We start from the raw sequence: 27,982 nt of genomic DNA, 5'->3' as shown, positions 1-27,982 counted from the left end.
CACTCTAAAGATGATATTAGTAGTGTAGACTTGGGAATGACTTTATGTAAGGTTTATTAACAACAGAATGTTTTATAGGGAGTCCTAAAGCTGTGTCCATAACGCCTGATACACATGTGTTCATTGGAGAGATTGTTACTCTCAGATGTGACATACAGGGAGGAGGAGACACTCAGGGGACTTACAGCTGGAAGAGAAATAATAAAGTAGTCTCAGAGGGAGGAGGGAAACCCTACACAATGCAGGTGTTCAGAATCCGGTCTGTTAAAGTCTCTGACAGTGGTACCTACACCTGCAGTATAAAGGGGAGAGACTCTCAGAGCTCAGAGATCAGTGATGCTGTTAAACTGACTGTATCAGGTGAGTCTGTGAGTGTTTTTATTTCTTATATAATATGTTAACATTATATTTTAGAGTTCAGATTTTCCTAGAAGACAATTTGTTGCCTTGAAATTATAAGGTTTTTTTTAAATGAAAATTCAGTAATTTTGAGAGATATTGATGATCAGCATCATCCACATCAGTCTCTTTCTCATCACCTGAGGTAGAAATCCCTCACAGCATTTAAATACACACCTCATTATCTTCTCCTCACTTGACTGATGTCTGTTCACACAAACACCACTGTGGAACTGATCCCTGATTCACTTCTGTTCTGTTGGCTATATTTCTATTAATGTCTTTGAATTAAGTCATTTAAATATTTTATAACTTGTAAAATATTATAAAATGTGAAAGCACTCCCCTGTTTTAATGATGATGTGATGCACAGGAGCATCCAGTTGTAGAAATTTCTAATGAATTTTTCTAGTCTGCTTCATATACATTCATTAACTAGCATACTAATAGAATTACTTACATTTTTTAAAAAGCCAAAAGTCAGATAGAATAAACTTTCAAATATCTGAACTGTCATGTGAAGTGATCCTCTAAATGGAGATAAATAACAAACCCTCAGCTGTGTGTCTCTTCTGTGTCTTTAAGGAGAATGAAAAAGTTCTCTGTCATGGTTTTACTATATGAATCATGATTTTGATCATTTTTAAGAAATTGCAAATACCTATGTTCAGATGGTGGTGAGAATACATGAAATAAAATCTAAAAAACACAAAACACTTCAATCTAATCATGAACTTTGTTCCATAGAAAATAAACTGAATACCAGCCGTGTAAGAAAACATACAACTGTAACATCTGGTATCAAATGTTAAATATAAATGTTTGTTTTAGACACAAAGCATCTGTTAGACACAGTGAATCTACTGCTTATGTTGTAAAGTGAAAAGCAGCTCTGACTCCTTCATCATTTCATACCAACAGCAAAACCCAAACCGACTGTGAGAGTGAATCCTCAGAGCTCCGTCTACACTGGAGACACCGTCACTCTGAGCTGTGAGTTGCAGCAGGGGACTGGATGGGAGTTTCAGTGGTACAAAAATAATCAGTTACAAGCAGAAATACTTAATATGACAGTCAATAATGCAGGAGAAACAGAGTACCAGTGTCGTGCATCTAGGCTGAACTTCGACTACGGTGAGACTCGCTCCTACTACACAGACGTCAGTGATCCTGTTAAGATTACAGTGAGAGGTATGTCATGATTTTTTCCTCTTTTTGTCACAGAAGGGGTAAGAAAAAATATTGCTTAATTATTGCACTTCCTTGTTTTTCCAGAATGTTCAAGATTATCTTGAAATACATGTTCAAAAGTATTTAAACGTATTTCCAACATTTAAAATTATCAGGACAGTGGAGTTTATATTTTGCCTTTTTATTGTAACATAACAAGCTGCATTTTTATATTTATTCATTATAAGAGTGAGTAAAAAAGAATCTGGTGATAAAACATGTAATGTATAATGTAAGAGAGAATTCTCATTGATATTTGGAACATTTCTCCACCAGACTACCAGAGGACAAACTCACACATATATTTAACTTTATTATTGAACTCATAAAAATATAAAAATTAAAAAGATGGCGTCAAAATATAAACCCAGTGCTGGGAAGAGACAAGCGTTACATTTGGCAGAGGCCCTTATCCAGAGCAACTTACTCATCTCAACTCATCTCAGTTTATACAAGTGAGCAATTGAAGGTTAACTTACTCAGGGGCCCAGCCAGGGGCATCTCTAGGGCCCAGCCAGGGGCGTCTCTAGGGCCCATCCAGGGGCGTCTCTAGGGCCCAGCCAGGGGCATCTCTAGGGCCCATCCAGGGGTGTCTCTAGAGCTCGAGCCCCGAATGATTTTAATCTAGACCCGAATGTTTAATCCTGAATTTTGCCACCAGAGTGTAGAGGAATTAACATACACACCTATACACACACTCACACACCACGTGACTAACATACACACCTATACACACACTCACACACCACGTGACTAACATACACACCTATACACACACTCACACACCACGTGACTAACATACACACCTATACACACTCACACACCACGTGACTAACATACACACCTATACACACTCACACACCACGTGACAAACATACACATCTATACACTCACACACCACGTGACTAACATACACACCTATACACACTCACACACCACGTGACTAACATACACACCTATACACACACACACACACCACGTGACTAACATACACACCTATACACACTCACACACCACGTGACTAACATACACACCTATACACACACCATGTGACTAACATACACACCTATACACACTCACACACCATGTGACTAACATACACACCTATACACACTCACACACCACATGACTAACATACACACCTATACACACTCACACACCACGTGACTAACATACACACCTATACACACTCACACACCACGTGACTAACATACACACCTATACACACACTCACACACCACTTGACTAACATACACACCTATACACACTCACACACCACGTGACTAACATACACACCTATACACACACTCACACACCACGTGACTAACATACACACCTATACACACTCACACACCACGTGACTAACATACACACCTATACACACACTCACACACCACTTGACTAACATACACACCTATACTCACTCACACACCACGTGACTAACATACACACCTATACACACACTCACACACCACGTGACTAACATACACACCTATACACACACTCACACACCACGTGACTAACATACACACCTATACACACTCACACACCACGTGACAAACATACACATCTATACACACACTCACACACCACGTGACAAACATACACACCTATACACACACACACCACGTGACTAACATACACACCTATACACACACTCACACACCACGTGACTAACATACACACCTATACACACACTCACACACCACTTGACTAACATACACACCTATACACACTCACACACCACGTGACTAACATACACACCTATACACACTCACACACCACGTGACTAACATACACACCTATACACACTCACACACCACGTGACAAACATACACATCTATACACACACACACCACGTGACTAACATACACACCTATACACACACTCACACACCACGTGACTAACATACACACCTATACACACACTCACACACCACGTGACTAACATACACACCTATACACACTCACACACCACTTGACTAACATACACACCTATACACACTCACACACCACGTGACTAACATACACACCTATACACACTCACACACCACGTGACTAACATACACACCTATACACACTCACACACCACGTGACAAACATACACATCTATACACACACACACCACGTGACTAACATACACACCTATACACACACTCACACACCACGTGACTAACATACACACCTATACACACACTCACACACCACGTGACTAACATACACACCTATACACACTCACACACCACGTGACTAACATACACACCTATACACACACACACACACCACGTGACTAACATACACACCTATACACACACTCACACACCACGTGACTAACATACACACCTATACACACTCACACACCACGTGACTAACATACACACCTATACACACTCACACACCATGTGACTAACATACACACCTATACACACTCACACACCACATGACTAACATACACACCTATACACACTCACACACCACGTGACTAACATACACACCTATACACACTCACACACCACGTGACTAACATACACACCTATACACACTCACACATCACTTGACAAACATACACACCTATACACACACTCACACACCACGTGACTAACATACACACCTATACACACACTCACACACCACCTGACTAACATACACACCTATACACACTCACCCACCACGTTACTAACATACACACCTATACACACACACACACCACGTGACTAACATACACACCTATACACACACCATGTGACTAACATACACACCTATACACACACTCACACACCATGTGACTAACACACACCTATACACACACTCACACACCACGTGACTAACATACACACCTATACACACTCACACACCACGTGACTAACATACACACCTATACACACACACACACACCACGTTACTAACATACACACCTATACACACACTCACACACCACTTGACTAACATACACACCTATACACACTCACACACCACGTGACTAACATGCACACCTATACACACTCACACACCACGTGACAAACATACACATCTATACACACACACACCACGTGACTAACATACACACCTATACACACTCACACACCACGTGACAAACATACACATCTATACACACACACACCACGTGACTAACATACACACCTATACACACTCACACACGACGTGACTAACATACACACCTATACACTCACACACCACGTGACTAACATACACACCTATACACACACTCACACACCACGTGACTAACATACACACCTATACACACACTCACACACCACGTGACTAACATACACACCTATACACACACACACACACCACGTGACTAACATACACACCTATACACACACTCACACACCACCTGACTAACATACACACCTATACACACACTCACACACCACCTGACTAACATACACACCTATACACACACACACACCACGTGACTAACATACACACCTATACACACTCACACACCACGTGACTAACATACACACCTATACACACACTCACACACCACGTGACAAACATACACACCTATACACACACACACACACACCACGTGACTAACATACACACCTATACACACTCACACACGACGTGACTAACATACACACCTATACACTCACACACCACGTGACTAACATACACACCTATACACACACTCACACACCACTTCACTAACATACACACCTATACACACTCACACACCACGTGACTAACATACACACCTATACACACTCACACACCACGTGACTAACATACACACCTATACACACACCATGTGACTAACATACACACCTATACACACTCACACACCATGTGACTAACATACACACCTATACACACTCACACACCACATGACTAACATACACACCTATACACACACCACGTGACTAACATACACACCTATACACACTCACACACCACGTGACTAACATACACACCTATACACACTCACACATCACTTGACAAACATACACACCTATACACACTCACACACCACGTGACTAACATACACACCTATACACACACACTCACACACCACGTGACTAACATACACACCTATACACACACTCACACACCACGTGAGTAACATACACACCTATACACACTCACACACCACGTGACTAACATACACACCTATACACACTCACACACCACGTTACTAACATACACACCTATACACACACCATGTGACTAACATACACACCTATACACACACTCACACACCATGTGACTAACACACACCTATACACACACTCACACACCACGTGACTAACATACACACCTATACACACACTCACACACCACGTGACTAACATACACACCTATACACACACACACACACCACGTGACTAACATACACACCTATACACACACTCACACACCACCTGACTAACATACACACCTATACACACACACACCATGTGACTAACATACACACCTATACACACTCACACACCACGTGACTAACATACACACCTATACACACACTCACACACCACCTGACTAACATACACACCTATACACACACACACACCACGTGACTAACATACACACCTATACACACTCACACACCACGTGACTAACATACACACCTATACACACTCACACACCACGTGACTAACATACACACCTATACACACACTCACACACCACGTGACTAACATACACATCTATACACACACACACCACGTGACTAACATACACACCTATACACACACTCACACACCACGTGACTAACATACACACTCACACCACGTGACTAACATACACACGTATTCACACACTCACACACCACGTGACTAACATACACACTCACACCACGTGACAAACATACACACCTATACACACACTCGCACACCACGTGACTAACATACACACCTATACACACACACACACACCACGTGACTAACATACACACCTATACACACTCACACACCACTTCACTAACATACACACCTATACACACACTCACACACCACGTGACAAACATACACATCTATACACACACACACCACGTGACTAACATACACACCTATACACACACTCACACACCACGTGACTAACATACACACCTATACACACACTCACACACCACTTCACTAACATACACACCTATACACACACTCACACACCACGTGACAAACATACACATCTATACACACACACACCACGTGACTAACATACACACCTATACACACTCACACATCACGTGACAAACATACACACCTATACACACTCACACACCACGTGACTAATATACACACCTATACACACTCACACACCACGTGACTAACATACACACCTATACACACACTCACACACACCACCTGACTAACATACACACCTATACACACACTCACACACCACCTGACTAACATACACACCTATACACACACTCACACACACCACGTGACTAACATACACACCTATACACACTCACACACCACGTGACAAACATACACATCTATACACACACACACCACGTGACTAACATACACACCTATACACACACTCACACACCACGTGACAAACATACACATCTATACACACACACACCACCTGACTAACATACACACCTATACACACACTCACACACCACGTGACTAACATACACACCTATACACACTCACACAGCACGTGACTAACATACACACCTACACACACTCACACACACCACGTGACTAACATACACACCTATACACACACACACACACACCACGTGACTAACATACACACCTATACACACACACACACCACGTGACTAACATACACACCTATACACACTCACACACCACGTGACAAACATACACACCTATACACACACACACACACACACCACTCGACTAACATACACACCTATACACACACACACCACGTGCCTAACATACACACCTATACACACACTCACACACCACTTGACTAACATACACACCTATACACACTCACACACCACGTGACTAACATACACACCTATACACACACTCACACACCACGTGACTAACATACACACCTATACACACTCACACACCACGTGACTAACATACACACCTATACACACACTCACACACCACTTGACTAACATACACACCTATACACACTCACACACCACGTGACTAACATACACACCTATACACACACTCACACACCACGTGACTAACATACACACCTATACACACACTCACACACCACGTGACTAACATACACACCTATACACACTCACACACCACGTGACAAACATACACATCTATACACACACACACCACGTGACTAACATACACACCTATACACACACACACCACGTGACTAACATACACACCTATACACACACTCACACACCACGTGACTAACATACACACCTATACACACACTCACACACCACTTGACTAACATACACACCTATACACACTCACACACCACGTGACTAACATACACACCTATACACATTCACACACCACGTGACAAACATACACATCTATACACACACACACCACGTGACTAACATACACACCTATACACATTCACACACCACGTGACAAACATACACATCTATACACACACACACCACGTGACTAACATACACACCTATTCACACACTCACACACCACGTGACAAACATACACACCTATACACACACACACCACGTGACTAACATACACACCTATACACACACTCACACACCACGTGACTAACATACACACCTATACACACTCACACACCACGTGACTAACATACACACCTATACACACTCACACACCACGTGACTAACATACACACCTATACACACTCACACACCACGTGACAAACATACACATCTATACACACACACACCACGTGACTAACATACACACCTATACACACACTCACACACCACGTGACTAACATACACACCTATACACACACTCACACACCACGTGAGTAACATACACACCTATACACACTCACACACCACGTGACTAACATACACACCTATACACACACACACACACCACGTGACTAACATACACACCTATACACACACTCACACACCACGTGACTAACATACACACCTATACACACACTCACACACCACGTGACTAACATACACACCTATACACACACTCACACACCACGTGACTAACATACACACCTATACACACTCACACACCACGTGACAAACATACACATCTATACACACACACACCACGTGACTAACATACACACCTATACACACACACACCACGTGACTAACATACACACCTATACACACACTCACACACCACGTGACTAACATACACACCTATACACACACTCACACACCACTTGACTAACATACACACCTATACACACTCACACACCACGTCACTAACATACACACCTATACACACTCACACACCACGTGACTAACATACACACCTATACACACTCACACACCACGTGACTAACATACACACCTATACACATTCACACACCACGTGACAAACATACACATCTATACACACACACACCACGTGACTAACATACACACCTATTCACACACTCACACACCACGTGACAAACATACACACCTATACACACACACACCACGTGACTAACATACACACCTATACACACACTCACACACCACGTGACTAACATACACACCTATACACACTCACACACCACGTGACTAACATACACACCTATACACACTCACACACCACGTGACTAACATACACACCTATACACACTCACACACCACGTGACAAACATACACATCTATACACACACACACCACGTGACTAACATACACACCTATACACACACTCACACACCACGTGACTAACATACACACCTATACACACACTCACACACCACGTGACTAACATACACACCTATACACACTCACACACCACGTGACTAACATACACACCTATACACACACACACACACCACGTGACTAACATACACACCTATACACACACTCACACACCACGTGACTAACATACACACCTATACACACTCACACACCACGTGACAAACATACACATCTATACACACACACACCACGTGACTAACATACACACCTATACACACACTCACACACCACGTGACTAACATACACACCTATACACACACTCACACACCACGTGACTAACATACACACCTATACACACTCACACACCACGTGACTAACATACACACCTATACACACACACACACACCACGTGACTAACATACACACCTATACACACTCACACACCACGTGACTAACATACACACCTATACACACACCATGTGACTAACATACACACCTATACACACTCACACACCATGTGACTAACATACACACCTATACACACTCACACACCACATGACTAACATACACACCTATACACACTCACACACCACGTGACTAACATACACACCTATACACACTCACACACCACGTGACTAACATACACACCTATACACACTCACACATCACTTGACAAACATACACATCTATACACACACACACCACGTGACTAACATACACACCTATACACACTCACACATCACGTGACAAACATACACACCTATACACACTCACACACCACGTGACTAATATACACACCTATACACACTCACACACCACGTGACTAACATACACACCTATACACACACTCACACACACCACCTGACTAACATACACACCTATACACACACACTCACACACCACGTGACTAACATACACATCTATACACACACACACCACGTGACTAACATACACACCTATACACACACTCACACACCACGTGACAAACATACACACCTATACACACACACACACACACACCACTCGACTAACATACACACCTATACACACACACACCACGTGCCTAACATACACACCTATACACACACTCACACACCACTTGACTAACATACACACCTATACACACTCACACACCACGTGACTAACATACACACCTATACACACACTCACACACCACGTGACTAACATACACACCTATACACACACTCACACACCACGTGACTAACATACACACCTATACACACTCACACACCACGTGACTAACATACACACCTATACACACACACACACACCACGTGACTAACATACACACCTATACACACTCACACACCACGTGACTAACATACACACCTATACACACACTCACACACCACGTGACTAACATACACACCTATACACACACTCACACACCACGTGACTAACATACACACCTATACACACTCACACACCACGTGACTAACATACACACCTATACACACTCACACACCACGTGACTAACATACACACCTATACACACTCACACACCACGTGACTAACATACACACCTATACACACTCACACACCACGTGACAAACATACACATCTATACACACACACACCACGTGACTAACATACACACCTATACACACACTCACACACCACGTGACTAACATACACACCTATACACACTCACACACCACGTGACTAACATACACACCTATACACACACTCACACACCACGTGACTAACATACACACCTATACACACTCACACACCACGTGACTAACATACACACCTATACACACACTCACACACCACGTGACTAACATACACACCTATACACACTCACACACCACGTGACTAACATACACACCTATACACACTCACACACCACGTGACTAACATACACACCTATACACACACTCACACACCACGTGACTAACATACACACCTATACACACACTCACACACCACGTGACTAACATACACACCTATACACACTCACACACCACGTGACTAACATACACACCTATACACACACACACACACCACGTGACTAACATACACACCTATACACACACTCACACACCACGTGACTAACATACACACCTATACACACACTCACACACCACGTGACTAACATACACACCTATACACACACTCACACACCACGTGACTAACATACACACCTATACACACTCACACACCACGTGACTAACATACACATCTATACACACACACACCACGTGACTAACATACACACCTATACACACACACACCACGTGACTAACATACACACCTATACACACACTCACACACCACGTGACTAACATACACACCTATACACACACTCACACACCACTTGACTAACATACACACCTATACACACTCACACACCACGTGACTAACATACACACCTATACACATTCACACACCACGTGACAAACATACACATCTATACACACACACACCACGTGACTAACATACACACCTATACACATTCACACACCACGTGACAAACATACACATCTATACACACACACACCACGTGACTAACATACACACCTATTCACACACTCACACACCACGTGACAAACATACACACCTATACACACACACACCACGTGACTAACATACACACCTATACACACACTCACACACCACGTGACTAACATACACACCTATACACACTCACACACCACGTGACTAACATACACACCTATACACACTCACACACCACGTGACAAACATACACATCTATACACACACACACCACGTGACTAACATACACACCTATACACACACACACCACGTGACTAACATACACACCTATACACACACTCACACACCACGTGACTAACATACACACCTATACACACACTCACACACCACGTGACTAACATACACACCTATACACACTCACACACCACGTGACTAACATACACACCTATACACACACTCACACACCACGTGACTAACATACACACCTATACACACACACACACCACGTGACTAACATACACACCTATACACACTCACACACCACGTGACAAACATACACATCTATACACACACACACCACGTGACTAACATACACACCTATACACACACTCACACACCACGTGACTAACATACACACCTATACACACTCACACACCACGTGACTAACATACACACCTATACACACACTCACACACCACGTGACTAACATACACACCTATACACACTCACACACCACGTGACTAACATACACACCTATACACACTCACACACCACGTGACTAACATACACACCTATACACACTCACACACCACGTGACAAACATACACACCTATACACACACACACCACGTGACTAACATACACACCTATACACACACTCACACACCACGTGACTAACATACACACCTATACACACACTCACACACCACGTGACTAACATACACACCTATACACACTCACACACCACGTGACTAACATACACACCTATACACACACACACACACCACGTGACTAACATACACACCTATACACACACTCACACACCACGTGACTAACATACACACCTATACACACTCACACACCACGTGACAAACATACACACCTATACACACTCACACACCACGTGACTAACATACACACCTATACACACACTCACACACCACGTGACTAACATACACACCTATACACACACTCACACACCACATCACTAACATACACACCTATACACACTCACACACCACGTGACTAACATACACACCTATACACACACTCACACACCACGTGACTAACATACACACCTATACACACTCACACACCACGTGACTAACATACACACCTATACACACACCACTTGACTAACATACACACCTATACACACTCACACACCATGTGACTAACATACACACCTATACACACTCACACACCACATGACTAACATACACACCTATACACACTCACACACCACGTGACTAACATACACACCTATACACACTCACACACCACGTGACTAACATACACACCTATACACACTCACACATCACTTGACAAACATACACATCTATACACACACACACCACGTGACTAACATACACACCTATACACACTCACACATCACGTGACAAACATACACACCTATACACACTCACACACCACGTGACTAATATACACACCTATACACACTCACACACCACGTGACTAACATACACACCTATACACACACTCACACACACCACCTGACTAACATACACACCTATACACACACACTCACACACCACGTGACTAACATACACACCTATACACACTCACACACCACGTGACTAACATACACACCTATACACACACTCACACACCACGTGACTAACATACACACCTATACACACACACACACACACACCACGTGACTAACATACACACCTATACACACTCACACACCACGTGACTAACATACACACCTATACACACACTCACACACCACTTGACTAACATACACACCTATACACACTCACACACCACGTGACTAACATACACACCTATACACACACTCACACACCACGTGACTAACATACACACCTATACACACACTCACACACCACGTGACTAACATACACACCTATACACACTCACACACCACGTGACAAACATACACATCTATACACACACACACCACGTGACTAACATACACACCTATACACACACACACCACGTGACTAACATACACACCTATACACACACTCACACACCACGTGACTAACATACACACCTATACACACACTCACACACCACTTGACTAACATACACACCTATACACACTCACACACCACGTGACTAACATACACACCTATACACATTCACACACCACGTGACAAACATACACATCTATACACACACACACCACGTGACTAACATACACACCTATACACATTCACACACCACGTGACAAACATACACATCTATACACACACACACCACGTGACTAACATACACACCTATTCACACACTCACACACCACGTGACAAACATACACACCTATACACACACACACCACGTGACTAACATACACACCTATACACACACTCACACACCACGTGACTAACATACACACCTATACACACTCACACACCACGTGACTAACATACACACCTATACACACTCACACACCACGTGACTAACATACACACCTATACACACTCACACACCACGTGACAAACATACACATCTATACACACACACACCACGTGACTAACATACACACCTATACACACACTCACACACCACGTGACTAACATACACACCTATACACACACTCACACACCACGTGAGTAACATACACACCTATACACACTCACACACCACGTGACTAACATACACACCTATACACACACACACACACCACGTGACTAACATACACACCTATACACACACTCACACACCACGTGACTAACATACACACCTATACACACACTCACACACCACGTGACTAACATACACACCTATACACACACTCACACACCACGTGACTAACATACACACCTATACACACTCACACACCACGTGACAAACATACACATCTATACACACACACACCACGTGACTAACATACACACCTATACACACACACACCACGTGACTAACATACACACCTATACACACACTCACACACCACGTGACTAACATACACACCTATACACACACTCACACACCACTTGACTAACATACACACCTATACACACTCACACACCACGTCACTAACATACACACCTATACACATTCACACACCACGTGACAAACATACACATCTATACACACACACACCACGTGACTAACATACACACCTATACACATTCACACACCACGTGACAAACATACACATCTATACACACACACACCACGTGACTAACATACACACCTATTCACACACTCACACACCACGTGACAAACATACACACCTATACACACACACACCACGTGACTAACATACACACCTATACACACACTCACACACCACGTGACTAACATACACACCTATACACACTCACACACCACGTGACTAACATACACACCTATACACACTCACACACCACGTGACTAACATACACACCTATACACACTCACACACCACGTGACAAACATACACATCTATACACACACACACCACGTGACTAACATACACACCTATACACACACTCACACACCACGTGACTAACATACACACCTATACACACACTCACACACCACGTGAGTAACATACACACCTATACACACTCACACACCACGTGACTAACATACACACCTATACACACACACACACACCACGTGACTAACATACACACCTATACACACACTCACACACCACGTGACTAACATACACACCTATACACACTCACACACCACGTGACAAACATACACATCTATACACACACACACCACGTGACTAACATACACACCTATACACACACTCACACACCACGTGACTAACATACACACCTATACACACACTCACACACCACGTGACTAACATACACACCTATACACACTCACACACCACGTGACTAACATACACACCTATACACACACACACACACCACGTGACTAACATACACACCTATACACACTCACACACCACGTGACTAACATACACACCTATACACACACCATGTGACTAACATACACACCTATACACACTCACACACCATGTGACTAACATACACACCTATACACACTCACACACCACATGACTAACATACACACCTATACACACTCACACACCACGTGACTAACATACACACCTATACACACTCACACACCACGTGACTAACATACACACCTATACACACTCACACATCACTTGACAAACATACACATCTATACACACACACACCACGTGACTAACATACACACCTATACACACTCACACATCACGTGACAAACATACACACCTATACACACTCACACACCACGTGACTAATATACACACCTATACACACACACACCACGTGACTAACATACACACCTATACACACACTCACACACACCACCTGACTAACATACACACCTATACACACACACTCACACACCACGTGACTAACATACACATCTATACACACACACACCACGTGACTAACATACACACCTATACACACACTCACACACCACGTGACAAACATACACACCTATACACACACACACACACACACCACTCGACTAACATACACACCTATACACACACACACCACGTGCCTAACATACACACCTATACACACACTCACACACCACTTGACTAACATACACACCTATACACACTCACACACCACGTGACTAACATACACACCTATACACACACTCACACACCACGTGACTAACATACACACCTCTACACACTCACACACCACGTGACTAACATACACACCTATACACACACTCACACACCACTTGACTAACATACACACCTATACACACTCACACACCACGTGACTAACATACACACCTATACACACACTCACACACCACGTGACTAACATACACACCTATACACACACTCACACACCACGTGACTAACATACACACCTATACACACTCACACACCACGTGACAAACATACACATCTATACACACACACACCACGTGACTAACATACACACCTATACACACACACACCACGTGACTAACATACACACCTATACACATTCACACACCACGTGACAAACATACACATCTATACACACACACACCACGTGACTAACATACACACCTATACACATTCACACACCACGTGACAAACATACACATCTATACACACACACACACCACGTGACTAACATACACACCTATTCACACACTCACACACCACGTGACAAACATACACACCTATACACACACACACCACGTGACTAACATACACACCTATACACACACTCACACACCACGTGACTAACATACACACCTATACACACACTCACACACCACTTGACTAACATACACACCTATACACACTCACACCACGTGACTAACATACACACCTATACACACTCACACACCACGTGACTAACATACACACCTATACACACTCACACACCACGTGACAAACATACACATCTATACACACACACACCACGTGACTAACATACACACCTATACACACACTCACACACCACGTGACTAACATACACACCTATACACACACTCACACACCACGTGACTAACATACACACCTATACACACTCACACACCACGTGACTAACATACACACCTATACACACACACACACACCACGTGACTAACATACACACCTATACACACTCACACACCACGTGACTAACATACACACCTATACACACTCACACACCACGTGACTAACATACACACCTATACACACACTCACACACCATGTGACTAACATACACACCTATACACACTCACACACCACATGACTAACATACACACCTATACACACTCACACACCACGTGACTAACATACACACCTATACACACTCACACACCATGTGACTAACATACACACCTATACACACTCACACACCACATGACTAACATACACACCTATACACACTCACACACCACGTGACTAACATACACACCTATACACACTCACACACCACGTGACTAACATACACACCTATACACACTCACACATCACTTGACAAACATACACACCTATACACACACTCACACACCACGTGACTAACATACACACCTATACACACACTCACACACCACCTGACTAACATACACACCTATACACACTCACCCACCACGTTACTAACATACACACCTATACACACACACCACGTGACTAACATACACACCTATACACACACCATGTGACTAACATACACACCTATACACACACTCACACACCATGTGACTAACACACACCTATACACACACTCACACACCACGTGACTAACATACACACCTATACACACTCACACACCACGTGACTAACATACACACCTATACACACACACACACACCACGTTACTAACATACACACCTATACACACACTCACACACCACGTTACTAACATACACACCTATACACACACACACACACCACGTGACTAACATACACACCTATACACACACCACGTGACTAACATACACACCTATACACACACTCACACACCACGTGACTAACATACACACCTATACACACTCACACACCACGTTACTAACATACACACCTATACACACACACACACACCACGTGACTAACATACACACCTATACACACCATGTGACTAACATACACACCTATACACACACACACACACCACGTGACTAACATACACACCTATACACACTCACACACCACGTTACTAACATACACACCTATACACACACACACACCACGTGACTAACATACACACCTATACACACACCATGTGACTAACATACACACCTATACACACACACACACACCACGTGACTAACATACACACCTATACACACACCACGTGACTAACATACACACCTATACACACTCACACACCACGATACATACAAAATCTAAAATAATATGAATAAATAAATAAATAAATAAATAAATAAATAAATAAATAAATAATGTAAAGTTTTAAGGACAAAATTAAAAAAAGAACACATAGCTAAGATCTTAACCTGGTTAATCTCCTCCACCAGGTTATAAAGAATCAAGGGATTCCTCTTCTGCATTAATTTCAAAGATGAAAAGTATTTACATAATTCTTTTGAAAAATATAGAAGTTTATTTCATTTTCAGAAATCTGTTCTGCACAACGCACCGTACAACCTCTTTCTGCATTAATGTCTCCCTCGTTTTCTCAAAACATGTTTGTATGTGTATTTGTTTGTTTCTATGTGTTACTGTTCTAATCCCCGTACACCACGTTTTTCTTTTTACACTGTTATGTTTCAACTACAGCGCACACACACACACACACACATCAACCAATGTTTTTAAGCCCATGTTTTCCTTATTCGCTACATTCCTCCTGCTTCCCTCCTTCTTTCTTTCTATTCCCTCAGCTTCAGTACATGTATTAAACACACACATAGGCAGGTATAACGTTCCATCGTTTAGATTAAGACATTTTACTTTTAACAACCAATAACACAACACCTTAAAGTAGTATTGTGGAATGTGTGTGGTTTCAGAACCCAGACAAAAAGATTTAAAGTCATCAATCACCTAACTAAGCTTAAAGCTGATATACTTCTTACAGGAAACACATTTGACAAACTCAGACCTGCAAAACTTAACATTTAAGCAATATAATAAAATATTCTCAACAACATACAGAAGTAAACAACGAGGTGTGTCAATCTTAATAAATAAAAATATACCACTGGTCCACAATACATCTATTATTGATCTAGAAGGAAGATTTATTATCATTAATGCATCAATTAATCATACAATGCTTACATTTTTTAACATATATGGCCCAAGCAATGAGAATCCATCTGTTTTTCATAATCTATTTTCTCTATTATGTGACTCAACAAACATCATCAATGCTCGTGACTTCAACACTGTTATAAACCCCAAAATCAACCGCTCAAGTTCCTCTGATAACACAAGAAATTGGCACTCTTCTGAAATAATAAAACAATATATGTATCACCATGGACTCAATGACAGTTGGAGAATAAATAACCCCACATCTAGAGAATACACTTACTGTTCCCCACTCCATCAGACTTTTTCCCAAATTGATCTTTTCCTCATTAGCAACTCATTCACCCAACATGTAACTGACCATAATTCATCATTAATCATAATCAGTGACCATGCCCCCATATCCATCACACTAAACATCCACGCTCATATTAAACCCTGCACAAGATGGCATTTCAGTTCATCACTACTTCAAGACATTGAATTTGATCATCTCATTAAGGAAGAGTGGGCATCCTTTCTGGAGATGAACGACTCTCCTGATATCACACCATCAGTACTATGGGAAACAGGCAAAGCAGTTCTAAGAGGTAAAATAATATCCTACTCATCATACAAGAAAAAACAGCAACAAAAACAGGAAACCACTTTAGAGCAAAAGATTTGAAAGATTTGTTAAAGAATGAACAAACTCATACTCAAATAATCCCAGTGAACAAACACAGAACGAGTTAAACTATTATAAAATGCAATATGAGAGTATTATACACAGAAAAACCAAAACGATCATTCAACAACTTAAATATGAACAGTTCCAGTCTAGCAACAGAACAGGTAAATATCTAGCAAATCAACTACAACATAAAAAAGATAGCAATTATTCCATCCATAATAAACTCTACAGGTGAAATGGTCCACAATTCACAGGATATTAATGCTGTTTTTCAAAACTTCTACAGTGACCTATACTCCTCTGATCACAATGTAAATCAGTCAGATATAGACCTCTTTCTAAACAACCGTAAACTGCCTTCACTATCCCAAGAACATGAACTCCATAAAGCACTAAATAAAATGCCCAATAACAAATCACCTGGACCCGGCGGATTTCCAGCAGAATTCTATAAACAGTTTTTATCACAAGTAAATAAACAGTTTTTATCACAGAGTAGTTACAGAAATTAAAGCTACCTCAACAACACCAGCACTCATGAATACAACTGTTATGACACTTATGACTTATGACACTTATGACAGCTGTTATGGCTACTAAAACCCAATAAGGACCCAACCCACCCTTCCAGCTACCGACCCCTTTCCCTCATCAATACAGACTTAAAAATAATTACCAAAACACTAGCCACCAGAATACCTCACAGAGTTTCACAGTTCACTGGGGAACCAGACAAGGATGCCCATTCTCCCTGTCCTTATTTGCCATCTTTATAGAACCACTAGCAGCAGCCATACGAGAAAACATCAAAATGAAAGGAATTCAGGATACAAATTTACAACATAAAATAAGTGTTTATGTAGATGACATATTATTACATTTACAGGACCCCTACAATTCACTAAAGGAAACATTTAACATTGTCAAATGGATTCAAAAGAATAATTTCACCAACTCATGGATAGACCGAGAACAAAATCAATGTAAATGTATTTCAGTCACTGATCTCACTTTCATGCTGTAATCAATAAAAAAATGAACTATTTCAAGAATATTACTATTTCATCAACTCTGACAGCATGGTGGAAAGATCCCAAGATTACCAAATTAACATTAACACAATATAGATACACCCCCATCTGGCACAATCCTGACTTTCAACTACACAATACCCCAGTTCACTTTCCAACATGGCAGCATAAAGGAATCACCCACCTTCACCACCTATTTGAGAATAACCAATTTCTATCATTTAAGACACTAATGGAGAAGTATGGAGTTGGGGGAGAACAGTTCCTCCAATACCAGCAACTCAAATCCATAATTAAATTAAAAATTAATATAACTAATATCCCACTACAGCCTTCCAAATTAACTGATGAGATTATGAACATTACAAGCTCAAAGAAACTACTATCTAAACTCTATAAAATAACATCCAATAAAGGCACTATGACAACAATCCCAATGGCAAAATGGGAAAAAGATCTTACTTTCTCCCCCAACTCCGACTTTTGGACAGAAATGTCTAACAATATATTCTCTATGACCAGCAACACAAATTTACAACTCATACAATACAAGACTATCCACAGAATCCATGTCACCCAAAGTAAAATGTTTAAAATGGGTTTAACCGACACAGACACCTGTTCACAGTGCACCTCAGGTACCATAGACAATTACTTCCACTCCACTTGGGCATGTAAACCAGTTCACTCCCTCTGGGTAGAGGTAACAGAGAAACTCTCCACCATCCTGAGCTGCAGAATCCCCACATCCCCATCTCTCTGTTTGCTCGGAAACATCTCAGAAGGCGACTATCTCCCAGTTAAATACAGAAACCCACTAAACATTTCTCTAACTATCACAAACAAAATCGTTCTTCTTAACTGGAAAACTAAAAACGTATCACATATCAGTCACTAGATTAATCTTCTTACAGAACACATAACAAATAACTGCTACATACCATACAAAAGCCACGTACATCCCCACACACACACCTGGAAATTCCTAAAAACAAATTTATTTATTTATTTATTTATTTATTTATTTATTTATTTATTTATACTTACCTATCAATCTACCATTAGTATCACCTGTCACTATCATCCAAACAAAAGGGTTTTTTTGTTTTGTTTGTTTGTTTTTTTAATTTATTATTGGAACAGGAGGGGTTTCAGTTTTGGCCACAACTGCATTTTGTCGACTGTTTTGCCCAGATAAACAAGCTCCCTCCTTAGGGTTGGGGAGTGGTTTAGGAGGGTAACAAGTGATGGGCCAGCCCTCACCTGTAGGGGTTGAGAGCGACTCAGAGCGGGAGAATGTTGGTCAGGCTAAACCGAAGAAAAAAAAAAAGGTAGACCATACCTAGCTGGACCACCCTGGAGCCCCCTTGAATAAACGACCCCCCTCCCCAACTTTATTATTACAATAAGGTGAGGGCCGTGCATTTTTGAGTTATATATTTGTCCTTTTCTTTATTTTCTTATATTTATTTATTTTTTTTCCTTTATTTTCTTTTTTCCCTTCTTCCTGTATTCTTTTCTCCTTCTTGCTCTCCTTCCTTCCTTTTGTTGTTGTTGTTGTTGTTGTTGTTGTTATTATTATTATTATTATTATTATGTTTTTTTTCTCTTCCTGTGTCCTCCCTCTTTGCTCTCTCCTTTCTCTTTTCCAAAAACAACCCCTCCACCCATTACCCCGGTGTGCTTATGCAAACAAACACACACACTGTACATGGGTAACTTAAGTCTTGTCTTCTCATCATTTGTTCTTATTTGTTGTTTTGTTTGTCTACAATGTACTGTCTTTTGTTGTGAAATTAAAAAAATCTAAAGAAATCTAAGAAATCTGTTCCTGTGTAAAAAAAAAAAAACAACCCAAAAAAGTTAAAAAGTTTTAAAAGAATAATAATTGCACTGACTGATATGTCATCTTTTACAATAATGCCAACAATCACTTTTTTTTCTCTAAATTTAGGAAATAACCAGTAATGTGAATCTTCTCTAAGTGTACAGGCAAATCTACATCACAATAAATCATCTGTTGTTTCATAAAGGTTATAGCTCTTTGACATAGGCCTTCATAATTATGGTATTGTGAAAATTTGGGCTAGTGAGAGCATGTTCATTATTATGATATAAATTGTATGGCATTTGAACTAGATTGTGGGATTGTTTTGATAACACTGTCATACAGTTTCCATCATTTAAAGTTTATGTTTAATCATAAGATATTTCCAGTTTTATCTAAAAGGTGCATTTACTTTGGTAAAATAAATATTTGCTCTTATATAACACATATCTACAATTCCATAATTGGATGTTATGGGGACAGAAAATACTGATATTATCCATGTGTGTTTATTCTTCCACATCCCTGATCTAGTGTTTGTTTTTGCTTTGTTTCTGTGTCACATTTTTATAGTTTATTTTTTCTCTGTAAATAAATGAACTTCTACACTTGTATCTGCCTCCAGCCCCATAATGTGACAAAAACAGGAACTAACTCGTTTTGCAGACATTTCACAACAGTAACTGTAAATATAAATGTATGAACATTACACTCATTCATTAAATAATTAAACTGTAATCATTGGCACATGCTGTTAAAAATAATCTGTACTACAGGGTGGAAACAGGAAGTCTATAACAGTGTTAGACAGAGTGTTTTATTACTTAAACTTTGTTAAAAGAAAAAAATAAATACACAATATACAGTACCTCCAACACCAGGAGTGAATGTGTGAGACATGTAAGAAATTATTTTCACAAATAGTTATGAAGTGTTAATGGTTAAAAACAACTGTAATGAAAAAAATATATATATATATATACATGAAATGGTACAGGAAACCTGCACTATGCTGTAATTATAATTATAATTTTTCATTTCAGCTGGAAACAATTTTTTTTATAGTTGTTTATTTTCTGTACAAATAATTTTTCATTTCATACCAACAGGAAAACCCAAAGCGACTGTGAGAGTGAATCCTCAGAGCTCCGTCTACACTGGAGACACCGTCACTCTGAGCTGTGAGCTGCAGCAGGAGACTGGATGGAAGTTTCAGTGGTACAAAAATAATCAGTTACAGAATCTGAACAGTGAACAAGAGAACACACTTAATGTGACAGTCGATAATGCAGGAGAAACAGAGTACCGGTGTCGGGCAAACAGGATAAACAACAACTACTACTACTTCACAGAGTTCAGTGATCCTGTCAAGATTACAGTGAGAGGTATGTCATGATTTTTTCCTCTACTTTGATTACAGTGTAATTGTAATTATGATTTTTCATTTCAGCTGAAACTCCTGGAAATTTGTACAAATTATTTTGATAGTTTATTTTCTGTACAAATAATTTTTCATTTGGGATCAACAGCAAAACCCAAAGCGACTGTGAGAGTGAATCCTCAGAGCTCCGTCTACACTGGAGACACCGTCACTCTGAGCTGTGAGCTGCAGCAGGAGACTGGATGGAAGTTTCTCTGGTACAGAAATAATCAGTTACAGAATCTGAGCAGTGAACAAGAGAACACACTTAAAGTGACAGTGGATAATGCAGGAGAAACAGAGTTCCGGTGTCGGGCAAACAGGATAAACAACAACTACTACTACTTCACAGAGTTCAGTGATCCTGTCAAGATTACAGTGAGAGGTATGCCATGACTTTTTCCTCTACTCTGATTACGTTTGTTAGAGGTGTTATAATATTGCTTAATTATATTGTAATAATTGTAAATATTGCTTTATAATATATTGTTATTTCCTGCTATTTTTATGTTCACAGTAATCCTAAAACACATATAGTATATACAAGAATTTATCTTTTGTGGCTGGTGACATCCACTGCAACATTTTAAAAACATTTTATTTAATAAACAAAAACAAACAAACAACGAATTTATTGATTCATTAAAGGAGTGAGAAAAATATGTTATTGATGATATGACTGTTTATAGCTGCTATAATGTAAGTGAGAACAAGAACTGCTTTTGCAGACATTCCTCAACAATAAATGGATAGAAAGTACAGTAACTCAGAATAATTAGTATTTTTAATTCTTAGTTCTTAGTTGGTCTTTTGTAGTTAAACAGGTCTGTGTAAAATTGTAGTGTTTCTGTAAGATATCGTGACTGCTGACAGATTCTAGTTACACTGACTGTATCAGGGGAGTGTGTGAGGATTTCTGGAGACATGAAAATGTGCAGTTAGACATTCATGAAAAGCTTCTTACTGGGTATTAAATACATCTAGAAAAGACATTGTTTGTATTTCCTGTGCAACAGAGAGACCACCGGCAGTACTGAGTGTATCTCCACAGAGCTGGCTGACTGAAGGAGAGTCAGTGACTCTAAGCTGTGAGGTTACAGACTCCTCTACAGACTGGACATTCAGCTGGTACACAGTTGTTCCCTACAGAGACGGCTTAACTGGAATAAATAATAATGGTGGCTATAGCGTGTATGTGGAGCTCCTCTCAGACAGCAGCAGAGGATCTGGAGGCAAATACACTCTCAGTCCTGCTGCTCTTAATCACACAGGAGTTTATATGTGCAGAGGAGAGAGAGGAGAACCAGCCCTTCACTCACAGTACAGCAATCCACAGCCACTATGGATCACTGGTGAGGAAAATTAACTGTTGTGTTGAAGTGTAGAATAGAAAAGTGTGAATGTAAGATCAGATTAATGCAGCATTTATTTATTCATAAGTACATGTCAGAGTACTAAATGCTGGTAGATAATTACTGTTATGATGTTCCTTGTGTTCCCCTTTATTTTGTGATTTCTCCAGCTCTTGTTATTGGGTCATTTTTCTTGGTACCATACAAGAAAATAAAAACTTTCAAAATCAATACATTAATTATCCTGTGTTCTGCTTATTATTGTGCATGTCCTAATTTAGTTTTTTATTTATTCACATGGCTACTTTTCTATGTTTAAGGTGAATCTCCTCCAGTCTCTCTGATCATCAATCCCAGCAGAACTCAACACTTTACTAATGACTCTCTCTCACTGAGCTGTGAGGACCAGAGTAACTCTACTGGATGGACAGTGAGACGATACACACACAGTGAGAGAGTGTTAGATTGTTCACACTGGGGATCAGTTACAGGATCTACATGTAACATCAGCTTCCTCTCCACATCCTACACTGGAGTTTACTGGTGTGAGTCTGAATCTGGAGGAAACAGTAATCCTGTCCACATCACAGTGCATGGTGAGTCTTCATGGAGTGTGTTTAATGTTAAAGGAAAAGGGGAAATGTTTCAGATTATTTAAAATTCCAACTGGGAAGAATTGTTCAATCTGACAAAGACAACAGTTTTCCTCCCTCAATACATTACCTGCAATTTCTATAATTCTGAGTAAGGATACCTGTGTTTCCTTCCAGGCTGAATACAAATTCACAGTTACCAATAAATAATCAATAAGAGATGTGAAGGAACGTTTTGAATACCTCTGTTTATGTTGATTACTCTTGTGTGCTACTCAGGGTCATGTATAATAATTCAAACAGTTCAGCATGATTATTATTTTATTCTGCTTCAGGTCCATCAGGTGTAGAAGCTCCATTCTCAGTGCTCATGCTGATCTGTAGTGTGGTGACGGTCTCTCCGTATCTGCTGGTGACCATCATTCTGCTGCTCATATGTTACAGAGCTCGAGGTAAGAACTCTTTCAGTACGTCTCGACACTTCACATAACGAGCATCATGACTTTAATTATTGTGAGAAAAACATCTTCACCTGAGGAAATGTAGAAAGCACTCTTCTTATTTTAAAAGCAAAAATCTACATTTGTTCTTAAATTAAAATTAAAAACACCATTTAAACTGTGTTTAGGACAATATCAAATGCAGTTTTTTTTTTTCGTGCTATAATTACATGGAATAAATTTTGATATGAAAGAAATGACTTTTTAAATTTCTTTAACAGCTCACACTGATGAAGAGAGAATTGAGAATGCAGTCAACGTTCATCTATAAAAAGAGGATATATTTACTGGAAAAATAATTCAGAATTTCTTGTTCTTTATGGTTTTGTGTGGATTTTAAAATAATTCTGATTTCTCATTTTAATGTCCTGCTGTTATTTTCTCAGCATCTTAGACACCCTCACTGTTCTGAATGGATTTGTTTAGCTAAAGCCTGTAAACCTCCTCATGAGGTGAAAGTGATCATGTGTGTAGTGTTCAATAAGCCCTACATCCAGCTTTGTATGCAATATAAAAACAAGTTTATTGACGGTCATCTGAAATATGGTGCTGAACTAATATTGTGTTTTGTGTTTTCTCAGTATTAGTTCTACTTCTACTGTATTTGTACTGCTGTGTTTTATTTTATTTCTCTATGAGATTTTCTCGAGTTAAATAATGAGGAGTAGACGTTTTTGGAGAGATTTTGTTCTATTTATAGACCAAGGAGTAGACATCTCAGTTAGACACTGATGTTAGATTTGTGTGACTTTTCAGCTGTGTGAACTTTAATTGTAGTTGTTTGAGGAGATTTATGAATGAAATGT

General features: G+C 40.5%; 1 protein-coding gene across 1 annotated transcript; it reads left to right on the top strand.

The window, feature by feature from the left end:
* The first annotated feature begins 98 nt into the window (after positions 1–98).
* Positions 99–27,982, top strand: LOC131356611 (carcinoembryonic antigen-related cell adhesion molecule 5-like). Its single transcript, XM_058395745.1, has 8 exons — positions 99–360; positions 1,321–1,590; positions 24,421–24,696; positions 24,841–25,116; positions 25,748–26,083; positions 26,404–26,679; positions 27,012–27,128; positions 27,398–27,982. Exons 1-8 carry the CDS (start codon positions 240–242, stop codon positions 27,445–27,447), a joined length of 1,722 nt encoding a protein of 573 aa, XP_058251728.1. The 5' UTR covers positions 99–239; the 3' UTR covers positions 27,448–27,982.

Source organism: Hemibagrus wyckioides, linkage group LG07, assembly GCF_019097595.1.
Source record: "Hemibagrus wyckioides isolate EC202008001 linkage group LG07, SWU_Hwy_1.0, whole genome shotgun sequence".
Taxonomy (NCBI): Eukaryota; Metazoa; Chordata; class Actinopteri; order Siluriformes; family Bagridae; genus Hemibagrus; species Hemibagrus wyckioides.
Note: the sequence above shows the minus strand (reverse complement) of the source record. Positions and strands in the feature narration are given on the sequence as shown.

Bases quoted from the DNA above. Each gene is read 5' to 3' on its own strand.
- LOC131356611 (XM_058395745.1), top strand. From the start codon at position 240: ATGCAGGTGTTCAGAATCCGGTCTGTTAAAGTCTCTGACAGTGGTACC. The intron at 361-1,320 runs GTGAGTCTGTGA...TCATACCAACAG, and splicing joins TGTTAAACTGACTGTATCAG to CAAAACCCAAACCGACTGTG. The intron at 26,084-26,403 runs GTGAGGAAAATT...TCTATGTTTAAG, and splicing joins ACAGCCACTATGGATCACTG to GTGAATCTCCTCCAGTCTCT.